Source organism: Patella vulgata, chromosome 9 (assembly GCF_932274485.2).
Source record: "Patella vulgata chromosome 9, xgPatVulg1.2, whole genome shotgun sequence".
In the NCBI taxonomy this organism is placed as follows: domain Eukaryota; kingdom Metazoa; phylum Mollusca; class Gastropoda; family Patellidae; genus Patella; species Patella vulgata.
This window is the reverse complement of record NC_065887.2, coordinates 22,973,234-23,000,255: the sequence shown is the minus strand read 5'-3', so window position 1 is coordinate 23,000,255 and position 27,022 is coordinate 22,973,234. Positions and strand designations below refer to the sequence as shown.

At 32.6% G+C, this 27,022-nt stretch overlaps 1 protein-coding gene and 1 long non-coding RNA gene across 3 annotated transcripts in view; one reads left to right on the top strand and one right to left on the bottom strand.

Moving 5' to 3' along the window:
- Positions 1 to 1,586: 1,586 nt before the first annotated feature.
- The window catches only part of LOC126831468 (POU domain, class 6, transcription factor 1), a 39,485-nt gene continuing 14,049 nt past the window's right edge, over positions 1,587 to 27,022 (top strand). For both annotated transcript variants that reach the window (XM_050561977.2, XM_056103503.1), the window contains exons 1-3: positions 1,587 to 1,651; positions 1,817 to 1,859; positions 25,575 to 25,730. In XM_050561977.2, coding sequence (XP_050417934.1) covers positions 25,632 to 25,730 — 99 coding nt within the window. In that variant the 5' untranslated portion in view covers positions 1,587 to 1,651; positions 1,817 to 1,859; positions 25,575 to 25,631. The remainder of the gene's footprint in view (positions 1,652 to 1,816; positions 1,860 to 25,574; positions 25,731 to 27,022) is intronic.
- Positions 13,421 to 25,894, bottom strand: LOC126831486 (uncharacterized). The gene is made up of 3 exons (XR_007684181.2): positions 25,555 to 25,894; positions 15,450 to 15,709; positions 13,421 to 14,250 (listed from the first exon to the last, which is right to left on the bottom strand). It is a non-coding gene; the product is annotated as an uncharacterized LOC126831486 (long non-coding RNA).

Genomic DNA, 27,022 nt, shown 5'->3' with positions numbered 1-27,022 from the left:
ACATTGTCAGTTTCATCAAAATCGTATAAAAATTGTGACCTCTAGAGTGTGCACAACCGTGGTATTATTATGCATATATTTGTCAAGTTAAGCATCACAGGAAACCACCATCGACTGTGTTTGCATGGTAAGGGAATTAGAAAAGAATTAAAATTTCACTTCATTCCTGAGAAATTTCATTAGACAGAAAGCGTCTCTGACGATCTTGATCCCCAGGAGCTTCCGGGGCCTAGGCGGCTCATGACCCTCGCCTAAAGTACTAGGATGGTAGCCCCCCCCCCCCCGCCCACACACATCCACACACATCCACACACACACACACAATAAAGAATTGCTTCCACCGGCCCTGTAAATATGCAATAGAAAATTATACATTAATCTTAAACGCATGCTATGGACATTTGAACGAAAATGACGTTCTACTTCGTTGAGTGGAGTTACTTCCCTGGAAAGCGATAAACGTTTCAACTTGCGCCAACCCCACCGCTACAATAATCTTAAATGCTTAAATGTCTATATCTATCACTACACGTCAAGTGATTACCGGACTGTACGTAATTCTGTGACCAATAAATTCACATAACTTACGCTTTCCATCAATAAACAACTTTAAGCAAACCTTTCAAATATAATTTAAATGACATTTCATTTAATGAATTTTCTAAAGATGTCATAGAGTATTTAGTGATTTGCTCCACCACGGATCTCATCACGGAAAACTTATCCATCCCAAAATCGTAACACGAAATAACGTACCCTCGTCTAATGCATTCAATATGCATTCAAATACACCGGGATTTTTCGGTGAATACCGGTGTTTTGCAAAATATAGGCTACAGTCTGGTTGTTGGAGACTAAATAGCAATTATCCTTTATTGTAGGCTGTATCCATCCGATTTATCCACGCACTTTGCCCCCACCCCTTTTCCACGCCCTTTTTAAAAACAAATTCTTTAGATTTTTTATGTTAGTTTTATCTAGTGGAGTTATTTTTCATATGCATCCCTTAAATAAATTGTGGGGTAGGAGGGTAGGACTATCTGGGTTGCGGATTATGAAATTTTCCGATTGGTAGATATCGACTGGATGAACGAGATACTGAACTCGTTTCAATCCAACATGCCCTGAACTGATAATTTTAAATACACATCTCTCAATTTCTAGTGTATTGTATCTAAAAACTAAATCAGTTGGGGTTTTAATCAAATTAATTGCACAATTAGATAGAGCCTGCATTCTATCAAAAATAACGAAGACATATTTTCAATTGTTCACACGAAATTACTCTTTTGTCTTTAATTCAACAATTAAACCCATTTTTGGAGCAGTTATTTTTTATATAAAGTAATGCGAAATTGAAATAAATCATTATCATTCCTTCCTTAAAATGAAATAACATCTATTTCTAAAATATTATACACGTCACAAATATAAAAAACGGTTTTGCATATTATAATGCGCACTTAATATATTAGCATAATATTTTTCGTTCTATTTTAACGACTGGTCCCCATCACGAGCTCGAGAAATTCCCTTGCAAAATGCAATGTTAAAGGGGGCTTCCTTTGAGCTAAAAATAGACCTGTACCCGCGCGAGGTCGCCATTGTACTCTTTTGTTTGCAGGACGAACATCAAGTGTGTCGCAGCGAGGTAGGAGGGACCTTCTAATATTTATTTATGACGATTAGACATTAACATAATTTATTAAAATGTACATGTGCTTTGGCTACAGATACTCCTGAATGGCAATTGTCTGTAATCTGATGCATTAGACGCTTTCGTATTAAACCGTAAAAATTTTACTTGAAATTTCAGAGGCTTTTATTGGTGAAAAAAGGGACGTTTCCAGTCAAAATAAGTGAGTATTTTAAAATATTTTTTTGGCAGACGAATATAGAACAGGGGGTATTATCATAATTTATATGCTGGTCGGTGGAATCGAGATATTTTTACGCCTAACTCGGTGACCTTATTCCTGGAATCGGCGTTTGGTTCCTGCCATGGCTGCTCGATGCTTGTCAGAATATGACGTCTATGAAGTATGACAAACAGGAGCTCCATTCTTTCCCATATTTCAATATTTCCACACAAAATTGTCGTATAAACTTTTTGACAGTTCAGTCCACATGTGCTCTGTGAATATTTTGACAGTGCTTTGTTTACCATAATTTGCATAATTTATTGTGGGCTTTGTGTGTGTATTGGACTGAATTTTATTACCACAAACAAAGGGATCCCCAGTAAATTAAATAATTATGTTTATCAAGGAAAGTTTGCTTAATAACTTATGAAAATTATAGACTTAAAAATCACCACTTTGCATATTTTAAATAATATGTATTTTATCTATTAAGGGATGACAAGTGGATTGAATAATACATTGTTGCATCTATTGAGTAATAAATAGCTTCCAGTAGTTGTTTAGCTAGTTAATGGATATGTTTATATTTAGGATATTAAAATTGGTGTAACATTTATGGAAAAGTGTTATTAATAAGAGGAATCTTTGGTTAAATAAGAGTTATTCTAGTATTCAATACATAGTGCAAAATAATATTTGCATAGTAATAATAGACAACCCTGTATTAATGACATGTATTACTCATTTGTTATGGAGAGGAATATTACATTTCGAAGACAGATTGTTTAAGTTTGAAGTGATTCATAAGATGCTGAATGTTTTGCTTTTTTTTTCTTCTTTTGTTTTAATCTTGTAATTTTTGAAAAAAAAATTTAGCTAATGACACATATAGTACCTCTTTCATTTTGATCAAATCAAAGTATCGATTTTACTTGATATGGTCTGTTTATAGATGGTGGGAGGGGGGACTCTAAAGCATTATATTTTTTTATTTGACAGTTTATAAATTCTAGTTTTGTCACTACTTAAACTCTTCATTCTGGAAAGAACAATTGGATAATTTGAGCCTACATCTGAAAATATTGACAAAAAAATTTCATTTGTATTTAGTCATCTATTCACAAAACAAATCAACACGTCATTACATTTATTCTTTTTCACCCAAATCAATATGTTGTATCCTTCTGATTTGAGATTCGTGCTCGTGCATATTCCCAACATTTATGTGATTATTATTATGAAAAAAAACTGGAGTATTTTTAGCATTAAAAATGATGATATATAGAAGGTTATATCATTGTACTTCTAGTATGAATATCATGAATAATGGATTGCCCATCAATTTATTTCTCCGAAACCAATTAAGCATATCAGGTCGCTGTCAGAGGTTGTCATGACGACCAATTGCTGGAAGCTGTAATATTGATTTTTTGCAATAAAGCCAGGCTGTTTAATAGAACTTTATTTCAGTGCTATGGATTGTCATTAATTGTCTTGGCAAGAACACCTGTTCAAGAAATATGTGCTGACAATGAAATCCCTACATGTCTTATATAAGCAATGTTAATTATTATATAAATGAATGCTAATTAATTAATAAGGACTGTACATGTATTAAAAGATAAAAACAAATTATAGCTTGCAATTTATACCCAACACTCCAAATTTAACTCAAATATCAATATTTTATTTTAAAAGTTAAAGCCTACATATATTTTATTGTAATAATAAATAAACAGGTTATAGAAAGTTTCTATTCATATATTCCTTGTAATGCAATTCAAATATTTATTAACATATGTAATGAGGGAATTGACATTATTTATCCTCAATTTATGATAATAAATACAGCATATATTTGTTGATCATGAAATTGATAATGCACCTACCCTAATATATTCAATTTAATAATTTATGGAGTATCAGTACTGAGTGAACTATTTCTGTAAATGTGATTTATGGATAGAGGGGTTTCTGCAAACCATTGTATTTAGTTCCAAAGTAAAAGAGAAATTGGGTTTAAAACAGAATTCAGGGTTTTCTGTTGATACAAACGTTCTTAAGTATGCAAATCATACCCCAACATGTAAAGAAATAACATGGTTGAATATATAAAAGTCCCCACTCAACAGTAGTACAGACAGATTTTAAATAGAAATAAGTAGCTGTTTTTCCACAAGTGTGTGTTATACAATAGAAAACAGAGATGGTTTATTCATCATAATGTTCAGGTGATACGATCCTTTTTCAAAGGATAACATTAAATAGTCCTGTGCTGAGTTTCTATATACAATAGTAGTGACTGACAGGATTTTAAAATTTATATGATGTACAAATAATAATTTTGGAAAAACAGAAGATTATTAAAATTAACAGAACAAAACAATTAGGGTAATCAGGGTGTTTACGATTTTAGATTAGATTATAGATAATTGAATAGATTATAAAAAATTGAATTAATTATATGAAAAATAATAACAAATAAATTGTGATGTAAAAATAGGAATTAAAGATTTTCTTAAATTAAGTCTATTTAAAATATTAGAATTGGTAAATTAAAGATTTTCTTAAATTAAGTCTATTTAAAATATTAGAATTGGTAAATATTTAAGAATCGAATAGTTCAAGTGTGGTAAAAGTCTGTTGCAGCGGCGTGTGCCGCATGTTCTTCATTTTGCAGTATAGCCAAGGTTGTAGAACTTGTGGGAAATTTCTATCGGATATCAACTTCTTTTATTGGGTGGTGGGAGTTCATAAACGTACATAAATCTGGGTATAGATTAGAACGGGCGGATTCATTCCGTCGGTAGTAGAAATCTTCTTGTTGGCATTATTGGATTTTTTAAAGTAAATCTTGTTGTGTCGTGGATTTCAGGGTTTCTGTTTCATTTTTGGTGCTGGCTTTGGTGTCTGTTATTTCTTCTTCTAAATAAGTTTTTTATACGCCGACATTGAAATGTGGTTGTATATTGTCGTCATCCCCGTCCGTCCGGCATCCACAATTGGACAATATAGAGGCTAAAGTTAATATCCGATTGACTTTATATTTATATGGTGTTTAAGGTCATGAGACGAAAAAGCCGTTGATTTTCAATGATTTACAATAATTGCTGCCAGAGTTATGGCCCTTGATCACTTTAAAAGATTTTGTGGATGCTCTAGACGCTTAAGTTAAAATCTGATTGACTTTAAATTTATACACTGTGTTTAAGGTCATGAGACTAAGAAGTCTGTTGATTTGATCGATTTCTGACAATTACTGCCAGAGTTATGGCCCTTGATCACTTTGAAATATCTGGTGGACACTCTAGATGCTCAAGTTAATATCCGATTGACTTTAAATTTATACCCAGTGTTTAAGGTCATGTGCTGAAGAATCCTATTGATTTTCAACATTTTCTGATAATGACTGCCAGAATTATGGCCCTTGATCACTTTAAATGTTAAATGTTAGAATAGGGCAGAACTAGAAGTGGAATGGGTTGTTACTCATAATCAGATTTTAGGGTGTTGACAAAAGAAAAAATATGAGTCAACCATTGTTGACTACCCTGACGACTTAGCTGCTGTGGGTGTATGTTTCATTGCCTGGCAACCTATCTTCCAATAGTCAGCAAGTATATTGGTTTTTGTTTTCCAAATAAGTAGTCTGCTGTTCCCAGAGTATTAAAACAAATTTAAAGGAAAAGATAGGGGTTTGTTATGAAAGATGTATGAATCTACCTGAAGAAATAATATATTTACTGTGTTCTGAATGTTTCAGCTCAAAATATTGAGTTATTTCGAAATGGTTGCCAAATGGGGTTTTGCAATGCAAATAAGGAACGACCTAATAGATGTAACAAATCAACCACTAAAAGCTTATACAGATATAGTTAACTTGACACTACTGCAGGTGTTATTCTGAAACCTATCACCAATCTCAATAAACCTGGTTATTTGCATTTCTTCAAAAATAAGTGTAGATGGTTTTCTTTATATGCCAGTGGAGTTGGGTAGTCAGTGTTCTAAAACAAAAATAAAATTATTTCCTAATATATATACAGGTATAAATCCTGTTAGGACAGTGAAAATTTCAAGTCACATGATCAGAGAATGAACAATGGGGTCGACCACTGTATAAATGGTTCTTTTTAGGTTTTTAACAGGAACTGTGCCCCAAGCACTACTAATAACTTTCAAAAAAAAAAAATAGGGCTCCGCCAATTTAAGTACAATTGACATGAAACTTAGCATGCTTGCTCCCTGGAAAATTGCTTTTTGATGCTGGAATTTTGATTTTTGTTATGACATGACCATTACAAGATGGCGACGATGATGTCATGCTTGGTTCCTGGTCAATAGTATGCTCATAATACACAATACACAATACAATTATATGGAATACAAGTTATTTGAAAGATTTATTTCTGATGATGTTTCGATGAGAGTTCTCTCTTCTGATTGACTTCAAATTTATTTAGTGTTGAAGGTCATGTGACAAAGGAGTCTTTCAATTTTCAACAATTGCCGATAATTACTGCCAGAGTTATGGCCCTTGATAACCTTGAAAAATCTTGTGGACACTGTAGAATTAATATCCGATTGACTTTCAACAATTTATCAATAATTACTGCCAAAGTTATGGCCCTTGATCACGTTGAAAAATGTTGTGGAGGCTTTAGGCGCTAAAATTAATATCCGATTGACTTTCAACGATTTATTGATGATTACTGCTAGAGTTATGGCCCTTGATCACATTGAAAAATGTTGTAATAGCTTTAGAGGCTAAAATTAATATCCGATTGACTTTAAATTTAACAGTGTTTAAGGTCATAAAACGAGGAATCGGAAGAATCCTATTGATTTTCAACAATTTCCAGTAATTACTGCCATAGTTATGTCCCTTGATCACTTTGAAAATTCAAGCGGATGGTCTAGAGATCAAAGTTACTATCCGATTGATTATAAATTTATACACCGTGTTTAAGGTCATGAGACGAAAAAGCCCTTGCTTTTCAATGATTTCCAATAACTTGAACAGCTAAATCTGTGATACACTGTAAATGTATACTAAACATAGCATGGGGCAGAACTAGAAGCCAAACAAATTCTAATGATTTCTGATAAGTACTTAAAGGATTGTTACTCTTAATCATATTTTAGTGGGTTGTAAATGTTTTCATTACTGACAAAGAAAAAAATAAGTGAAAACCCTTGTTGACAGCTTGGACGACTTAGCTGCTGTGGGCGTATGTTTGGTTGCAAAATGTAAGCTTTTTCTTTTTGTACAAATATTGCCTTTCAAATATTGCTATTTTCCTAATATGAAAGACACCTTATTATCTGATACGTTATGAATTTTTTAATCAAATATTGCAATATAATATTTTCAAATAACACCATATCCGAAATTTCATGTATCACCGAGCTCTAGGTTAACATAAATCTCAAAGTAAACACACTGATAGTGCTACTGAAATATAGATTTAAGATTAAGTGACCTTTACGGAAAAAGTAAAGTACAACCAATTACCAGTAATTAATAAATATTGATTTCTAAGAATATCAGTTGTCTGTGATTAACTGTTATATTCTGTACCCTGCCCTTTTCAAACCTGTAAGATTTTATTTTAATTTCAGTTATTTTGATCTTATTTGACTAGAGGTAGGATTGTTTATTTGAATGTGTTTGTTGAAGTCTATATATTTTAATCACTAACTTCGTTGTTTACATTTTACTTAATTAGAAGCAACATTTGTCTTAATCAGAAAATAATGATGTACTGTATTTGACTGGGAAAGACCATAAATACCCATGTATAACATGCCACTATATAGAACACCACCTCCTTCCTGTACCCTTTGATAATCACCCTTACAACTCCCAGATAAAATTTACTGTTTATTACCTGAGTCATGCACTGTATAGATCAATAGAAACGGCATTTATCCAATTCAGCCTTGAATGTTTATATATCTGTTTCTTTTCATGTTTAATATTCAATAGCAAGCTTGGGTATAAAAAGGCAATACAAAATCGATAAATATAGTGCATACTTTGAATTGTCTATTTGGAAAATATTTAAAACAGCAACGATCAAAGTGAGATTATTAATGCTGATTAACCACTAATCTTGATGTTATTGTAATATGTGAAAAAAAATTATAAGATTCTTTGATGTGTGAAACAAAACGTGAGTTGCCAATCATCGATAATTGACAGCATATGTTTCAGTTTAATTATAACTATCGAAACCGTTTCACGTAAGAGAACCTTAATCTTTTGAAAAATTGTCTCTTGTTAATTTTTTGTCAAATTTGTGAAGAAATTAATTATATAAATCATGCTATATACAGCATGTGTTTCAGCATGGAAATAGTCTTTTTTGTGTAGAAAATCTCTTTTGAAGTTTCCAAATAACATGTATACCAATTTTAGAGGGGACTGCCCAGGGCAAAAAAGTGTGTGTTGTACATGTAGATGTTATTTTACAGTACATGTACTCTAATTAAAAGGCTCCACATAATATATGTGTAATTCAAAATAAAATGATACTAAACTGTAAAGTCTTTATTATTTGCAGTGAAACAAAACTGATGTGTATGGAGAAATGGAATAGCTTTTTTCTTGGTTTTATGATGGCAAAATCCTTGATAATTTCATTCAACTGTAGATAAATAAAAGGATTAAAATATTAGATGCTCCTGTAGGTCCGTCCACAAATTGTTTGTGAACACTCTACAGGTCACAATTTTTATCTGATTTTGACGAAACTCGATATATAGGTCTATCTCCTAAAGATCTTGGTTCTTTTAGATATTGGCACTATGGCCCCTGATTGTAAGAAAAATCATGTTTTTAGCTTGTGGACACAGGTCACAATTTTCACCCGATTTTGATGAAACTTGAAATGCATGTTTATAACCCAAAGATCTCGGTTCCTTTCGATATTTGCGCATATCGGATTGTAACTTCCTGAATTATGCCCCCTGATTGTAAGAAAAATCACGTTTTTAGCTTGGTTCCCTCATGAGGTTACAATTATTATCCAATTTAAAAAAAAACGTTTGGATATATCACTGTTACACCGTTATCGTAATGTTGAGGAATCGTAACCATGCCAGTTGATTCAATGACAGACCTTATAATACAGTGCACACACACTAACCATTCAGCCATCCCCCCCCCCCCCCCCATTAATGAAAGAATTAGAATAAAAGATGTATTTTACCAATACTGTATTTATAACAATACAGGTTTCCACAGAGCTTATTATTTAGATTATAGATACTCATGTATCTTGACAGCTATCCATTACTCACCCTATTCACACTCTTAAACATTTTTTGCTTGATATCACCAGTATGAGGAAGCTGGAGTTAAGCCCCACGAATGAACGAATGCAATAATTTAGGTAAAAACAACAGTAGCAAATTATTATTATTATTTTAATATTCTTGCTATATACATGTATATATATGGGGTTATTGGAGGGTTCCTGGTTCAACTGGACCATTTCCACAATGATTTTGCTTAATAGTCAAATCCAGGGTTGGACAGGCAACATGTATTATATTATTGTTTAGTGACAACTAGGAATTGAAAGAAATGTGTAAAATGTCAGCTAAAATTTTTTATACAGCCACATTTTCATGTGGGCGTATATTGTCGTCGCCCCTGTCCGTCCATCCACAATTGTTTGTGAACAGTCTACAGGTCACAATTTTTATACGATTTCAATGAAACTTGAAATATAGGTTTATCACCCTAATTTTTATCCGATTTGGTTTAAACTTGAAATGTAGGTTTATAACCCAAAGATCTTGGTTCCTTTCGATATTCGTGCATATCGGACCGTAACTTCCTGAATTATGGCCCCTGATTGTACGAAAAATCGCGTTTTTAGCTTGTGGACCCTATAGAGGTCATAATTTTTATCCGATTTAAAAAAACGTATTGTTATATCACCGTTACACCCTAAGGATGGCTGAGTTCGAATTTCGTGAAAATCGGCCCAAAACTGACAGACAAAATGGCTGCCGTTCGTTCTCAAATAGTGTAAAAATATGGTATATCAAGGTTGTGGACCCTAATTTTTATCCGATTTTGTTGAAACTTGAAATGTGAGTTTATAACCCAAAGATCTCAGTTCCTTTCGATATTCGCGCATATCGGACCATAACTTCCTGAATTATGGCCCCTGATTGTACGAAAAATCGCTATTTTAGCTTGTGGGCCCTATAGAGGTCATAATTTTTATCCGATTTAAAAAAACGTATAAATATATCACCGTTACACCCTAATGACGGCTGAGTTCGAATTTTGTGAAAATCAACCCAAAACTGACAGACAAAATGGCTGCCCCTCGTTCTCAAATAGCGTAAAAAAAGTATGGTATATCAAGGTTGTGGACCCTATAGGGGTCACAATTTTTATCTGATTTTGTTGAAACTTGAAATGTAAGTTTATAACCCAAAGATCTCGGTTCTTTTCGATATTTGCGCATATCAAATTTTAATTTTCTGAATTATGGCCCTTGATTGTAGGAAAATCACTTTCTTTTTAGCTTGTTCTCTATCCATCTCTCGAAAATGTGGGCGTATTCTGCCTGGCAGGGGCTGGTTCATTTCTGACAAAGTTTTCTATACATACATATATGTGACATATACTACATGTATTAAAGTTTTACATGTTTATGAGCCATAAGCTGACATGACAATGCTTGAATGATTCTCCCAATGGGGAAAGGCTTTTATTTGGGATGGAGAGATAGAGGAAAATTAAACTTTCTTGAACTCCCCATTTTCTTTCTAAAAGGTCCTGAATTCATGAATTTGATCTCCTGACCTATTCTTCTAAAGTAACATATAGGGGATACTCGATTAAACATTCTAGAATTGAATTCGCTAAATCTCACATATAGTAACAATCGAGTGAAAAGGGGATTTCTGGCTACAACGTATGTGCCAAGCGCATAAAAAAAAAAAACATCCCAACCAATATGATAGCTGAAACATATTGGTTGTGCTTAATTACTGTCATACCGTTGGTTCGAACTCAAGAAGGTGTTCAGTTTCGAATAAATTTTATTGCATATTATACTAGTCCAGTCTTCCATTCTCACTCACTGCCAACGACAACAGCCCAGCCCAGCGTGTGTTTCTCTCCCTTCCTTCTCATTGGTTATCTTTCTCTCCCCACTCCCTCAAAGCCTTATGGAATAAGATTACAGATTAAAGGTGCATTCACACAGTTACTGTTTGTCACAATTATGTCTCAATTCTACTCACACCACCACTGTTGTCAGGACTGACAGAACTGTGATGGGACTGTATTCCACTTCACTCGATTGCAATTCCGGACTGATAATCGAGCATTCCCATGGATAACGATGAAAATTTGTTTTTAATTTAAGATGATGTTCATCAGAGAACAAATAAATTGTAAATTTCATAGTAATATATTATAGAATTATGGTAAGAAGTTTAAATCCACAACTACGAGTTCTTAAATTTTTATACAGCTCTAGAGGCTAAGGTTAATATCCAATTGACTTTAAATTTATACACAGTGTTTATGGCTCTTGATCACTTTGAAATATCTTGTGGACACTCTAGAGGCTAAAGTTAATATCCGATTGACTTTAAATTTATGCACAGTGTCTAAGGTCATGTGGCGAAAATCCTATAGATTTTCAACAATTTCCGATAATTACTGAGAGTTATGGCCCTTGATTACTTAGAAAAAATCTTGTGTATGCTCTGCAGGCCAAAGTAATTATTCGATTGACTTTAGATTGATAAACAGAGTTTAAGGTCTTGAGATGAACAAGTATATTGGCTTTCAATGATTTTTGATAACTTGAACAGTTAAATCCATGATATTAAATGTTTTGTATACTAAATGTTAGCATGGGGCAGAACTAGAAGCCAAACAAATTCTAATTATTTTCTGATAATATGTAGCACCATGGGCCTTTCTGTCTCACGTGGAGAGCGGGTCAGGCCAAACCGGTCGCCACATCCTATGTACGACCCATGCATCTTTTCTTACTACATATTTTAGTGGCCTTGTGATCGTCTAGAATTTGTCTCTAGCTGTCTTTATTTCTGCTTCACTTTGTGTATTTACTTTTTACTGTTTTCTTAGACGTTTGTCTTCTCAGTAGTTATAACAATGTAACTGTTCGTTTTTACATTTTATATATCAAGCTGGATACATCTAAGCATAGTATAGAATGCAATACTAAAGTTATTCTTAACTCTAGCCAGCCAGACTCGATATGGGCGAGTCTGCTGAATAGAAACTTCTACATCTTTTTCCTTCTAGAACCAAGCTTCTGTCTAACGAATTCTCACAAATATGATAGTTTTGTAGCTTTTGGCTCTGGATCTTCAATTATCTAATTGGTCAAATAACATGTACCGGTAAATAAGTATAGAGATTGGTCAAACAAGCCAAATAATGCAATCGTAATTTTCCGTCACATGTTTTTCGACACAATCTATCGTTGAACTCAGACCCCCTTTCCCGTTATTCACAAAAAATTACATAAACAATTAATTTGCGTTTTAAATAAACTCATACCATAGCTAATACTGACAATAGAGAATAATTTGTAAAGATAAAAATGTTGTTTTAACCCATCTTATTTCTCTATTCCTTGTCTATAAATTTAAAAAACCATGTCGCAACAACGATAGTGCTACAAATTACTTAATGAGTTGTTATTGTTATGGAGATTTTAGTGTATTATAAATGTTTCATTATCGACGAAAGAAAAATATGCAACAACTCTTGATGACTGTCCGGACAAGATTTAGCTACTGTGGGAATATGTTTCGTTGCCTGCCAACCTATCTTTGAAAATGATGTCAGAGCTTTATAAAAAATGTCTAACTGGAGAGAGGGAATGATGTCCTATTCTTTTAGACTCAAATGTTTGAGTAGAATTAATTCCAGTTTTCAACATAATACATGTATGCAACATTTTATCTAATTTGACCATTGAACAATCAAAACATAAAGTTACTATAGATTGTCATACATATTGATTCCTTTCTGTCGCTTAGCAACCAGACTAGTTCAAGCTCAAGATCACAATAGACAGTTATTCCAATTTAGGGGTTTTGATGTAATCAAGTTTGAAACATACAATTTCCATATTAATTAGAAGAGTCATTATGTTGTAATCAAAGTTGACAAAAAATATATCTTTCCCTTTTATAGATGGTATACATATAGAAATACAGTACATGTACATGTACATGTAGAAATAATCCTATCGTGAAAGTACATGTACATAGAATTAAAAATTGTATGCCTTATCTTTATATGTGAAGTATGATTCTTTTTAAGAAACATGTTGAAATGGCATTACCTTTTTTTACACCTCTTATTTTGCCATTCAGAAAATACAATAATGTCAAAAAAGGAACTTGGGTATATTTATCATTGAATATTCCTCTGTGTTATGTAGTGCAGGGAGCTGCAGTGCCTCAGTGAATAAGATGCTCGCTTGCTAACTAGGAGGTCTAAGGTTTACTCACGGTGTTGTCCGAGAAAGATCCTCAGGTTTTTCCGGTGCAGTTCCCCCTTGTTAGTGGTGCAGGACAGAAGGCAAAAGAACAGTGTCTAGTTGTTTGGATGGCACAAAAAAACCAAAGTACAATGAACACATATTATGTGTGCATATAAAAGAACTATTGACAGTTTGAATGTGATATAAGAGTAGGCAGTAGCACTGCTTTCTGGGCAAAATTTCCCACATAGCACACTTTATAGGTGTATGTACATCTCCATTAGCCCAGTTGGTGCAGAAAAGTACATGTATTACATTAGACCCCATTTCATTTCGAGGAGTGCATGCCGTTATCAACATTCCCCCAATGTATACTGCATTCAGTATTTATCACTGTGACTAACTAAACACTAAACAGCTAAAAACGACACCAAATCTGCAGAGTGGGATAGTGGAGTAAGGAGAGACCACGATAAGACAGGTCTGGCACCTAAACACTAATCCCACAAAGACGACATCTACCAATCCAGAAGAGAAATCGACTACCAACACATTACTTTTTGTTTTTTGTATTTAATAAAAAGATGAATATCCAACTAAACCTATTCCATGGCCTAAAGGCCGCAAATGGAAAGATTGCTAAATCATATTCTTAAAACAGGAAGAAGCTTCGGCTCTCCTAAGCCTTGTCTGTGATATCACTTCTGTGGAAGCGTTAAAACAACAGGTAGTAGTAGTATGTATAGCGGTTAGCGTCTTCGCTCTTGCACAATTCAAGAATCACCTGCGCTAGACTATGGTTCAGAAGCACATGAAAGCAAAATCATCAGTTCCAGTTGGTACCATCCCTCTGGTTCCTGTACTCAAAGTAACCATATTCTGGTCTGAAATCAATTGTCTCGGAATCCTTATGATCCCAAAATGATATTTAAACAGGGCTTTTTGCCCTTATTTAATAAAATACAGTAGCTACTTTGAGGATCAATCAACATTAATATATACATTTCATCGATTCAGAATTAACCCCATTAACGAGAAAGTTAAAATCTAGACATAAAAAAATCAATGGATTGTATTTGATTTAAATGGATAAGAATACAGATTAGAATTAATTTAAGAAAATTAGGCTACATAGGCTTATAGATACAAGAGATACGAGCTGTCATGGTTAACATCATTTTTTTCTAAAATCTTCCGGGGTTGGTTTTATTAAATAAAAATGGAAACATTTAAAAAATCAAATATATTAAATTATATTAACACACCTAAAATAAATTTAAATTATTTAATTACAAAAGTAAACACAATGATAGTTCTTACTGTAGATATTATTTGATTTACTATCTCATTTATAAATTCATGAAGAGAGTGAGAAAGAAATGGGGTTTTAAACGTCCATTTTAGAAGTGGGAGGAAGCCACTGGTAAAACTAACCGTTAATCAGGCGACCCTTCTACTTTTCACATGTAATTTAAGTCTTGGACTGAAACCATGACTTGTATAGTTAGCTGGCCACTCCCCTTAAATTTGTAAGATATAATATTGTCACCATCAAAAGTATGCTCGAAAATATAAGGGTGTTATATTTTGTGCGATAAAAAACAAATCAAACTGTGTCTTTATGAATACCTGTAATATGTCTGAACATTATAATTATCCTTGACATAAGGGTTTTATTCTTTTAGATTATTGATGACAACAGGATATCAATTTCCTGACACGACATGATTCCATAGTACGCAATTTATCACAGATCTTCTAGTAGGATAAAATCACAAAAAAAAGAAACCGCATGATCCTCGTTCAAAATGTTTTATAATAATTGTATTAACAGATGAGGTAGAAAATTAGAATTTGTTAGGAGTGTGAATGAAGGCAGTGGAAACTCAGATACCATTCACAGTCTGATTCTCTGCTAAAAGACTTTTCAAAACTAATATCAGAATCTAACTGAATAAATTGACTAGAATAAATTAGTCATATACTTATATTCTAATTCATGTAGTTTTATAAATGCTGGCTGGATGTGTTGAAATATTTTGACAAAATTTTAAATGAGGTTTAGCGACCTTTTTAAACATACCTGTTTCATTAACAAATATATTTTGACATGCTTGAAATTTATACCATTTAGAGATCCAACTGTAATAAAAAAAGAAAGATAAGGAGGAACTTCTGATCCTTTCATTTAACCTCTCTCAATCCAAGTTTTTGCTTAAAAAGGGCTTATGGGTAGATATTACCAATCCTGTTTAATTTACCTCCTGCTTATAAGGATCTATAAAGACTATTGGTACAACCATCATTCCTCTTATACAATGTTTTACATTGAGTGTTTAATATCTGAAAAAAGAAAAGATTGTTGTTATATTGAGAGTACTACATATTGTAAATCTCCAGTAGACCTACAAGTAAATTTAAGCATGTGAGGTACATTTTAATCTAAATGTTCTACCCAGGAATATAATTTGATGATCTGATGAGAATTGTCTTAATTAGTAAAACCGTTGCCAAAATTTGTTAAAAAATTAAAAAAAAAAACATGTGTATTTTGGTCCAAAACTTTACTAAATCAAAGCAACCTTTGAACTGTATTAATATGATACTGCAAGGTAATCTAATCGCAAGATCTCTGAATAATGAATTATGGTTTTCACAAACATTCTTGAAATTTGACTTGAACATTAAACTATATTTGACAATTTGATATCATTCCTGGGGAGTCCTGGGGGTGGCTGAAGGGTTCAAGGTGGTGCACTATGTATCATGTGTAGTCATCAACATTTTAGTCCTATAATACATGTAGTTGTGTTGAACTGACATTAAACTCATTTCTCTCACTACTCTCTCATGATATTCGATGATTTTGAGAGTGAAATCAAAAAGTATATAAAAGATGGGATGCCCATCCCAGAGGTGACCGTGGTCATTAACATATGAGCTCTAGGTTGTAAAGGGTTAAATGATATTACATCCCATTGACTTTCTTTCCTACATGTATTTTTGCAAGTAGAACAGCCATAGAAGAAAATAGATTTTTTGCCTTTTCTTTAAACCTAGTTTTTTTCCTGTTTCCCTATGTGTCTACTTTATAGAAGTAAAACATCATTTCATTTATTTTTATGCTGCATGTACATGTAGCATGTAGACACAAATAAATCTTTAATTAAGTAAATTAAAATATACTGTAGTCTTGGGAAAAGATTAATTCTATTATTCCTCCTGATTAAAAAGTTGGTTCATGTCAGACAATTTTATTGAAGTTTTCTCTGGTGATACAGATTTAATGAAATGTTGATGCTTTGGGACACGATAACTTTAGTTCTAATTAAGAGAGAGTGATGAAACTTGGTGTATAGTTTCATTACATCAATACCTTCATTAAGTGCAGTAATGAGCATTTTCTGCAGAGGGTAAGCAGAGCGATAAATAATTTGATTGGTCGAGACTTTGGAGCACAATAACTCTCCTTCTAATTGAGATAAAATGTTCAATCTTTGTGTAGGCGTTCATTAGGGTAAGCAGGAATAAGCAGCATGTTTGGTTAATGCTTTGGAACACAATAACTTGGGATCTAATTAAGGGAGAATGATGAAACCTGATCTGATCTATGACATCAATACCTTGAAGAAGTTCGATAATGAGCTTTTTCGGGTAAGCAGAGCAATAAGCTATTTGATTGGTTGAGATTTTGGAGCTCGACTACTTTGATTCTAATTGAGTAATAGTGTTGAAACTGTGTGTATAGAATGTTTAAACTTGATTAGGTGAATGTCTTGACAGAGTTCAATGATTAACATTTCCCACTAAAGCTAAGCAAAGTTAACAATTTCATTGGTTGATGCTTTGGGATAAGATAACTTTGATTCTAACTGATGGAAAGTAATGAAACTTAGTGTATAGTTTCACTACCAGGTACTTCAACACCTTGACTGTTTGGCCGTGAACATTTTATGCTTAGACTAAGTATAAATAAACAGTTTGATTGCTCGATACTTTTGAAAAAGATAAATGTGCAATGATTAATATTTGCCATCTTTATATTTTGGGATTTGGCGGGGGCACATCAGCCTCACTGTTGGCTTATTTCATACCAATTTTTATCTAAATCATACTAAAACTGCGTGACAAAATGGCCGCTCCTCATATGCAAATAGTGTAAACATCTGGTATACCAAGGTTGTGGACCCTCTATAGATCACAATTTTGATCTGATACGTGTTTATAACCCAAAGATCTTGGTTCCTTTCACTATTCGTGCATATTGGATTGTAACTTCCTGAATTATGGCCCTTGATTGTACGAAAAATCTCGTTTTTAGCTTGGTCCCTGTAGAGGTCACAATTTTTATCCGATTTAAAAAAAAGTGTGAATATATCACCGTAACAAGTTACACACTAAGTATGGTTAAGTTCAAATTTCGTGAAAATCGGACCAAAACTGCTGGACAAAATTTATATATTTATATCACAAAGATCTTGGTTCCTTTTGATAATCGCACATATCCGAACCTAACTTCCTGGATTATGGCCCCTGATTGTTAAAAAAAATCGCATTTTTATTTTGTGGATTCTCTAAGAAGTCACAATTTTTTATCCGATTTTAAAAACCATTTAGATATATCACCATTCCACCATAGTGAAGGTTGAATTCATATTTCGGGAAAATCGAAATGAAACTGCCATACAAAATGACCACTCTTTGTACGCAAATTGTATAAAAGTATGTTATATGAAGGTTGTGGACTCTCTAGAGGTCACAATTCTTATCCGATTTTGATGAAACTTAAAATATATCTTTATATCCCAAAGATCTCAATCCCTTTTGATATTTGCACATTTCAGGCCATACCTTGCTGGAATATGGCCCCTGAATATACGAAAAATCGCTTTTGTTTTTAGCTTGTTCTCTATAAATCTCTTGCAAAATGTGGGTGTATCTTGCCTGGCAACCTCTGGTTTAGAAGACTTTAGAAGCAAATCAAGAAAATATTAACACCGATATCATATAGTGTATTGCTTCATCAAAAGCATCACAGATAAAACCATTTATTACTTGTGTCAAAGATATTACAAATAATGTTATTGGATATTTTCCATCTATTATATATATATTATTGTTCTATATGAATTGAAGCAGTTAAATGGCAAAGTTTTTATAAACAAAATACAAATTTCCCCCAGGAATTATAATCGTGAATCCAATTGACAGAATTGAATTATAGGATCCGATAATATTTTATATTAAATGCCAGTCTTTTTCTTCGAACAGGGTATCACCCAGACATTAACAAAGAGCAGATCAGAATATGCTCTTTTCATTTAGATTGTGATTAAAGAAAATTAATAGCCAATAAAAACAAGTGTTATGGAAAATAGAAATGTAAATAATGCATATCGCATCGACACATCGACAGAAAAATTACAAGAGCCCAGATTTAATCATTGTCGTTATTCGTGGATGAAATCTGTTTCCTGAAAGGGATTACTATTATGTCAACTTTGCGTGGTCTTTTATTGGTATTTGGTTGCATTTCTACAGTTAAAAAAATCATCAGGTTGCCTTGGAAACAGCAGGAGTAATGGAATGGTGGTTCTGTTTTAGATGGGATTATTCAGACAGTTTCTTGCGTTAGGATGCTCTTATTATTAAAATCAATTCGGAACCACGTCTTTGAGCTTCTGTCAATATGGAAGTAAGTTTGAAGGAATGTGGGTAAATTAGACAGGATTACTCTTTCAGGCACCGCTCATCAATATTCTCTTAGATAATGAAGAGATGGAATCCGAGGAATATTGGATGAGCTGTCATTTAAAATGGTTACAGGCCAAATACAGTAAATAATTGGCCTCCATCTCAACTCATCTATTAAGAGAAAAAAAGCAATGTAAGTTCTGTTGCTTTTGTGTGTGTGTGTGTGTGTGATAGAAATCACAGGAATAATGCTGGAGGAGTGTACATAAATTGAAATATTAGTATTCCCAAAACAATTTTATAATTGAATGATAAACTTCCTAACTTCATTGGTTTTCTCCTGGTCCTCCAATTTCCTCCCACTACTAATGAACCCTACCAGCAGACAAATAAAGGAAATAAATATGTACTATATGTTAGATCCAAAAAAATTTGGTTTCTTTTAAGTGGTTGTTAAACCCCATTTCTCTCTTCCTCTAAAATAAACTCACAAATTTCAAGGGCAGGTATTGGCCAAATTCCTTGTCCACTTGAGGCAATCAAAAAAAAATCAACATTAAATGTTATTACACTGATATATCTCATAATGCAAGCAAAATAGATATTTATTAAAAAGAATTGGTCAATGCTTTTTAGTGGGTCACTGCTTAAAAGCATTCAGGTACATGAGAGTTATGAATTGCTTGAAATGTTCATGAAAGTATAGCATGCCTTGTCCAGTGCATCATATAGAACTACAAGCAATTTTATTGATTTGGCCTACAGACCCACTTTCCTTTGAATTAACATGGAGTTGTACTGTATATTGTCAGTGCCCCTGTCCAGCAATTTCTTGTTTTAATAATTTATAAACATATCGTTTACATTTGTGATACATATCAGGGATTTCTGAACTTCCAGAGTAATTGCCATTGATAACTTTTTATAATCTTGTGAATGTTCTGTCGACAAATGTTATCATCCGCTCTGTTTGCAATTTATATGCATTGTTCAGATTAGTGAAACAAAGAAGAATGGTTCCAGTGTGGGATTTTGTTGCCTGGCAACCTATCATTTTAACTGAATGGGTTTGTTACTCTAATATTAATTCTAAGCCAAAATATAAATGAAAGTAAAGTATTGAATGATCATGATATGACAATATCCTACAATGTATATATTCTGAAATCGAGTTAAGATGGTCTACATGATATTAAAATCTATATTAAGAAAGTATATATAATAGGTTTCCTTAAATAGGGAATAATGAATAGAGATTAAAATGGCATTAATTTAACATTGGTCTAAGCTTGTCTTTCGGCTAACTGAGTTCTTAAGATTATATGTAAACACTGATTACTGATGAAAAGATAAGTAACTTTATGATGAAAAGCTCTCCTACAAACATGAATAGAAATATTTAAAGTCAGATTTTTTTCTTTTATTTTTTTGTTTACCAGAATCATCTCTATTATGTGTTTGTGTTGCTTTAAAAACATTTTTAGAAGTGTAGTGAACTTAAATTTAAATCTGAATTGAGGAAAAAATGGACCTCTTTTAAACCTGACTGATAATGGATGTGACCTGAAATGAAGACCAGTAGTACCAAAATTTGGGAATCTTAGCTTTATCAAGGACTAAATTTAATTGGTAGTCATTGACCAAGTTTACCTATATATAACTACTTAATTGAACTTGTGAAATTCTATTTGCTAATCTAATAGCCTGTTCAGATGCTAAAGTTAAACTGATTTAAAATCCTGGCGATCGTTAAACCAGTTTAACTTTATTGTCGAAACACTAAGATGGGGCAAATACAGTTCCAGCTCTCTATCTTCGAGAATGCTTTTGTTAAAAACTGTTCCAATTAGCTTTGGGCATGCACAGTAAGTTATCTTCATGGCAAAAAAACAACATATGCGTAATTAACTCTAATCTTTAACCGACAAGGTAAAAATAAACATACAATGCAGATTTTCTTCTATTAAACACAGTCTAAAACAAGATTGTGAAAGTTTTAATGCATGGGTTGAAAAATCATAACACTATTGGTCAGTGAATGAATTGAAATTGTCTGCATTTGAACTTCAGATAAACAGTTCTGCTCCTACTCACTCTATTTATAAAGTAGCCCATGTTACAAGGAGATGTACTGTTTTCTGTGGATAATATATATTAAAGTATAGCTAAGTCTCTAACTAAATATCATCCAAAGTCTTCGACATTGAAAACACAAATTATTTGTCAATTTAAATCAACATTGATGTTGTGATCTTGCCGGGAAAGGATGGTCTTCTGATGTCCAATATTTAAGACAAAATAAACATTTTACCATTGGTACACGAATTGTGTACCATAATGTGTTTCAGTCCCATTTCTATCAAGGGACTCAAAGAACGAGGCTAGACATATTCCACAAGTCATGACAAACAGTGACGGCATATTCTTATCTGGAGAGCATGCGCAATAAATACTATGTCAACTGGAATAACCAGACACTAGAGATTGCCATTCAATTGAGACTTCTGGTGTATTTCGCCGAACATAACTGATTTGAAATTAGAGTAAAATGGAAACGATTGGATGTAAATCAGTTTATATACATTCATATTACATTATTATATGTGTTGTGACCCATTGTGTCAATTTCTAGTTCCCAAATATTAGCGATTTAGCTCCTTTAATACTATTTATAGTAAGCTTGAATCAACTTCCAATTTATACAGTGTTGCTACTCTTCAAAGTAAAACCACAAACCTAATTCCACCCAAACCAACTTCACTAATGTATACTCGTGTCAATAAAATCTAACAGCTTAGTCTTAATTTGGCCTGGGATCTGACAAGAAATAATCAATAAAAATGTTAAATGTCTTCAGAAATTCTAGATCTGCTTTATAAGTTATGGCAAGTCTTGGTAGAATTTATTAAAGCCAGCTATACTATTGATTAAGTGTCAGTTTTAGTGCTGCAAGCATACATTTAATTCAAACTAACTTTTACTATGAAGACGTTTTTCTGCCTTTAAATTACTAGTTATTAAACAAATAGAAAGATAGGTCAATAACCAATTTCATTAACAGACAAATAAGGTATAAAAAGTATTTTTTAAACTGTAGTTAAGAAGCTTAAGATAAAAAATATAGTTATTATATTATCAAATCATTGATAAAGCTCATATTTTCACAAAATGTTCTCAGATTAAAGGTTGGATAATCTCTTGACATTTATGTAAGTAGATAGGAGAGGTGTCATTTAGGCCATTCTCTTTCAAAATTATAATGAAGTATTGTTCATAAAGTTTTTATGGCTAGATTATTTTACCCACCAAACAGATCTTAAAAAGCACTAATAACTTACTAAAAAAAAGGTCTAACAGAATCAAAGAACTATTTGACTGGGAAAAGCCTGTCATACTGACACCTGATGGCCCAGTGTTCCTTTAATTGTCATTTTATAAAGGATCAGATGTTTCTCTGCCTTTAAACTGCTATGTGTACAGTTAGTTACTCAATTGTATTAAGACATCGGATGACACATTATCGGCTAACTCATATTATTACAAGGACTCTATTTCTCTAAGGTTCTAGAATTAATCAAAAAAATAGATTATTACGGATTTATACCGGAGCCAAAATCTAATTCAAAAGGACTCATTCAAAGAGCACTAACAAAATTATGCTGGCCATTATTTTGAGCCAGAATTTCACAATAAGAAATAATCTAGTGTTTAAATTGCTAGCTTATATAAACACCCAGGCGTTTTTTAATAACTTGTTTTGTTAAACATGTCCCCGCTAGTTATTAGATTCCTTATCTGGTGTTTCCGTTCAGTTCTCCAGTGCATTTATCCTGTTGTTGCCTACACATTTAATAAATTAGAAAAAAGATCCCTTGGCACTGCGATGCAACTTTACAAAGAGATCTTTTTCCTCTTCAATGCACAACTAATTTAATTTTTTAAACAAATGTATCAAGAGAGACAAACAGTTGATAATTTCCTGAAATTGTCAATTGTGACAGAATTTGATATTTTTCATTTACAAAATGGTTGATAATTTGATGCATTTTGCATACTGCACAGTAAAGCAGACAAACTTATCCAAACACAGAGGGAGACAGTAGGGAGAGGAGAGAGTACAATGTTAATTGCTGCAGATTAAATTCAGAAATAAAACTAAACTAGAACTCCGAAGGAGTACCGACTACTGACGTGTTTCGGTACGTCAGGTCGTACCTTGTCATGTCAATAATCAAGTTACACCATTAATTATTGAGTATAGTAACATCCAATACCTATTAAAGAGGAAAAAATGGTCATTTTCAACTCGTAATAAAACAGGAAGTTATACTTGAAGACCAAACTTTTGATATTAATTGTTAGTAGACATCAGGGTCATCATATCTACAAAGGTCAAGGGTCATTGAAAGGTTAGGTCACCGATAGGTCAAAAGTCAAACAAAATTCAAAGTGAAACTGGAAGTAAACGAAATCGAAATTCAAAAATTGCCTCCCTAAGAATTGTTGCCATTTGGAGTAGGTTCAAAACAAAAAAAAAGTTTTGGAACAAATTCTCTGAAAATGAAAGATAATATCTAGGGCTAACTCTACCATATGTCATTTTTGGTCTATTTTTAAAATGGAGAGAACCATTCATGTTCGTGAAAAATCGGAAAGCCTCAGTAATTTCTAGTAGTTTCTGGAACCACAAAAAGTTTTAATATACCATTTTGGAGGTATCAATGTGTTTCTTATTGCTACCAAGTTTCAACTTGATACATTTAGATAACATTTCAGGCCTAAAGAAAGACCTGCAATTGGCAGATTTAACTCTTGCATAATGTATGTTTAATATAATAACCGATACATAAGCAGTCTGATTTTATTTTTTGTCCCATCCGTAAAACACCATTGTCAAAAATAAACCAATTTATATTTAATAAATAGATCCACGCCAACCACATCTATGTTGGCAGAATGTTTGCACCATGTACAGTTTTGTGATTAAATTTCACAAAAAAAAATAATAATAAAAACACTTACGAAAACAATAGGTGTTTCGACCGAAGGACCGAAACACGTAATTATCTACATTGATGGTGATTAAAAATGAATTCAAAAGTTGTGTTATAGAGTTTCATTGATTGTTTTAGGCAGTTGGAAGAAGCCTAATTGTGATCTTATTACATATAAATAAAGCAAAATTAGTCTTTTTTCAGTGTTGAAATAATGCTTCAGCATCATTATTGATGAACTAGTTTATAACTTGAAATACATCTACAGTAGCTGTTTTGATGTTGGGTTCATTTGGACCCGGAACCAAAGCGCTACTCATCGTGCAGCGCTCTTCAAAAGAGCCCAAGGCTCTGCCAATTTAAATACGATCGACATAAAACTTGGTATGCTTGTTTGATATGACATCACAATTCCAAGAAGGCTGCGATAAAGGCACACTCAGTTCCTGTTCCATAGTACTCGTCCTGTACTTCTTTTTTAAAGAGAGGAAATATAACTTTGAACTCAAAAGTTATATAATATTCAAAACAGACACATCCAAACATCTACTTACTTTGTGTTCATAGAAAATTATAAATTTGCCAGAGCAGACAGCACAATATACTTGTTTCTTCAGTCAGTAATTTTTCTGATGATCTTGTTTTATAAATCTTAATTCAATTATTTCTTTTTTACTGATTTGATTACATTGTTTAAATTATGTATTTAGTTAAAGATAAATTATGAAATCGTCTGATGGCTTTACACTGTTTATATTTATTACATGTATATAAATGATAAGTAAATGTACATATCATTAACCACCTCATAGATATTACTTGTTCAAATTTACATAAATATCCTAATACCATATCCCAAATTTATAACCAGAAAATAGCTGTTGTGTATTAACTATTTTATACACTTAATATAATGATGTGCATTAATTTTCATATTCCCAGTACGAAATGATATATAAATATTGTGATAGGAAATGGTTCATCATATATCTAAACAAAGCTATTACCATTAATGGAGGTCTACTGCTTCAGAAATAATCTAATTTGATATAATGGACATCTCACAGTAACTTTTTCGCATTTACGTAAATCCATAGTTGTATTGATAAATAAATTGGATTCTAAGGTTTGCTCGCTTGCATTAAAATCACATGATGAGCTTGATTATATATTAAGCAAGCCTTGTCTACCCAATGAGTCCTGATCTATGTAATTGGCAAGGGCTTGGAGTTTGCGTAGCTACATGTACGCGTGTACTGTATATATTATGACAGTTTCCCCTCATATTATAATAATTTTCTTTGTTCAATGAAATATTCACGTCTGTTTATATATGAGTGAATTATTAATTAGCAAAGGGAGCATTCCTCATTCCCCCTCCCCAAAAATTTGGTAAATTTGTTACCAAATAATGCTAAGAAATAGACTATGGTGAATGCATACAGAAATAAAGGCTATTCTAGCTGAGAGAATCAGTAAAAATCAATATTAGAACATTACCAGCTCTTCTTGTCTTGCAGACGCGAGATCTAATGCCAGACAGCACCTGACTCTGGAATTCCTTTACACATTTAAAAATGGACACTGATTCTAATGATGGGACGGCCACAGAAAGTCTAAATGGAGAAACAAAACCAGATCCAGCCAAACTTGCTCAAACAGCAATAATTAAACAGGTAAGCCATCTTGGTTTCTGCTCTTCTGTCCGTCAGCTCTGAGCCTCTCTCAGGTAGTTACATAGTTTATGCAGGTAATAATTCAAACTCATTAACAATCTATGTTAATTATATGGAATGAACCATCTCTGACTTTACCATTATTTTTACTAATGTTGACAACACTCCTGTTGCTGGGGGGGATACTGAAAAGCTTATGGCTCCATATTGGTTCCAAATGGAATAAGGTGTTAGGAAAGCGCCAAGAAGAGTGGAGGAAGAACTTGCGAGCATCTTGTTGGCTGATAATTTCAAACATATTTTATCTTAAATATCGTTTACAATGAGACTGCCTGCCATAAGGTATGTATATTACTTATGTTCAACTTGGATCAATGTACATTTTCAAACATGGTTACGGAAACCACAGCATTTTGGCGAGAATATTTGGATTATTGACAGGAAGGGTGAGGGTGATTTTGTCTTAAATAAAGATGGAGGCATACAGTGAGCTAGCTAAGATAAACTATTGAATTGGTAGTGCTTGACTGATTTAGCCACTAGCAACATGATTCTACATTATGATTCTGGATTAAATAATTTGATCTCATTATACCACATTATCTTACTGCTTTAACACCGTACCACAGTATACTTAACTACATGTATATACTTATTTACATTACTTATATTTTAATTGATATATTTTAAAAAATATATGAAGGTATGGATTTTAAAACTAATGTGTTTTAAAAAAATAAAGATTTAATGTTGTGTTTTCTATGATTTATGGAATGATTTTTCATAAATTAAAGAACTTTGAATGCTGTTTACTGTAATACAGGAGGTTTTTTTTTTTGTTGATTACTGAAAGCAAATTTCAATTTATAACATTAAAGAGTTGGTCTTGATTAGGAAGTATTTAAACGCATATTTTTTATAATTTTTCTTTTCAATCTAATGTTCAATGAGTTATTTTTTCTTATATTGCAGTTTTTACCTTCTTTCATTAATGTTCATTAGTAATGAAGCTTATTATTAATTGAAATTATATGGAAAAAAAATAGAGAGTGCAAAAAATGTAGACTGTCTTTGATTTAATTATTAACTTCATTCATGAATAAAGAAAAATATTTAGTGCTCTTAAATGTCGACAAATACCTAAATGTTTATTTCAGTGGTTTTAGCTGTTGTTGAGAAATTATAGAGTTGAAATAGAGTGTTATAACATTACAAATTTTGAAGCATTGCGCATTTTAGAAATCAGAAAACAGCATCCATTATTGCCATCATTAATTATCTCATCATTTGTT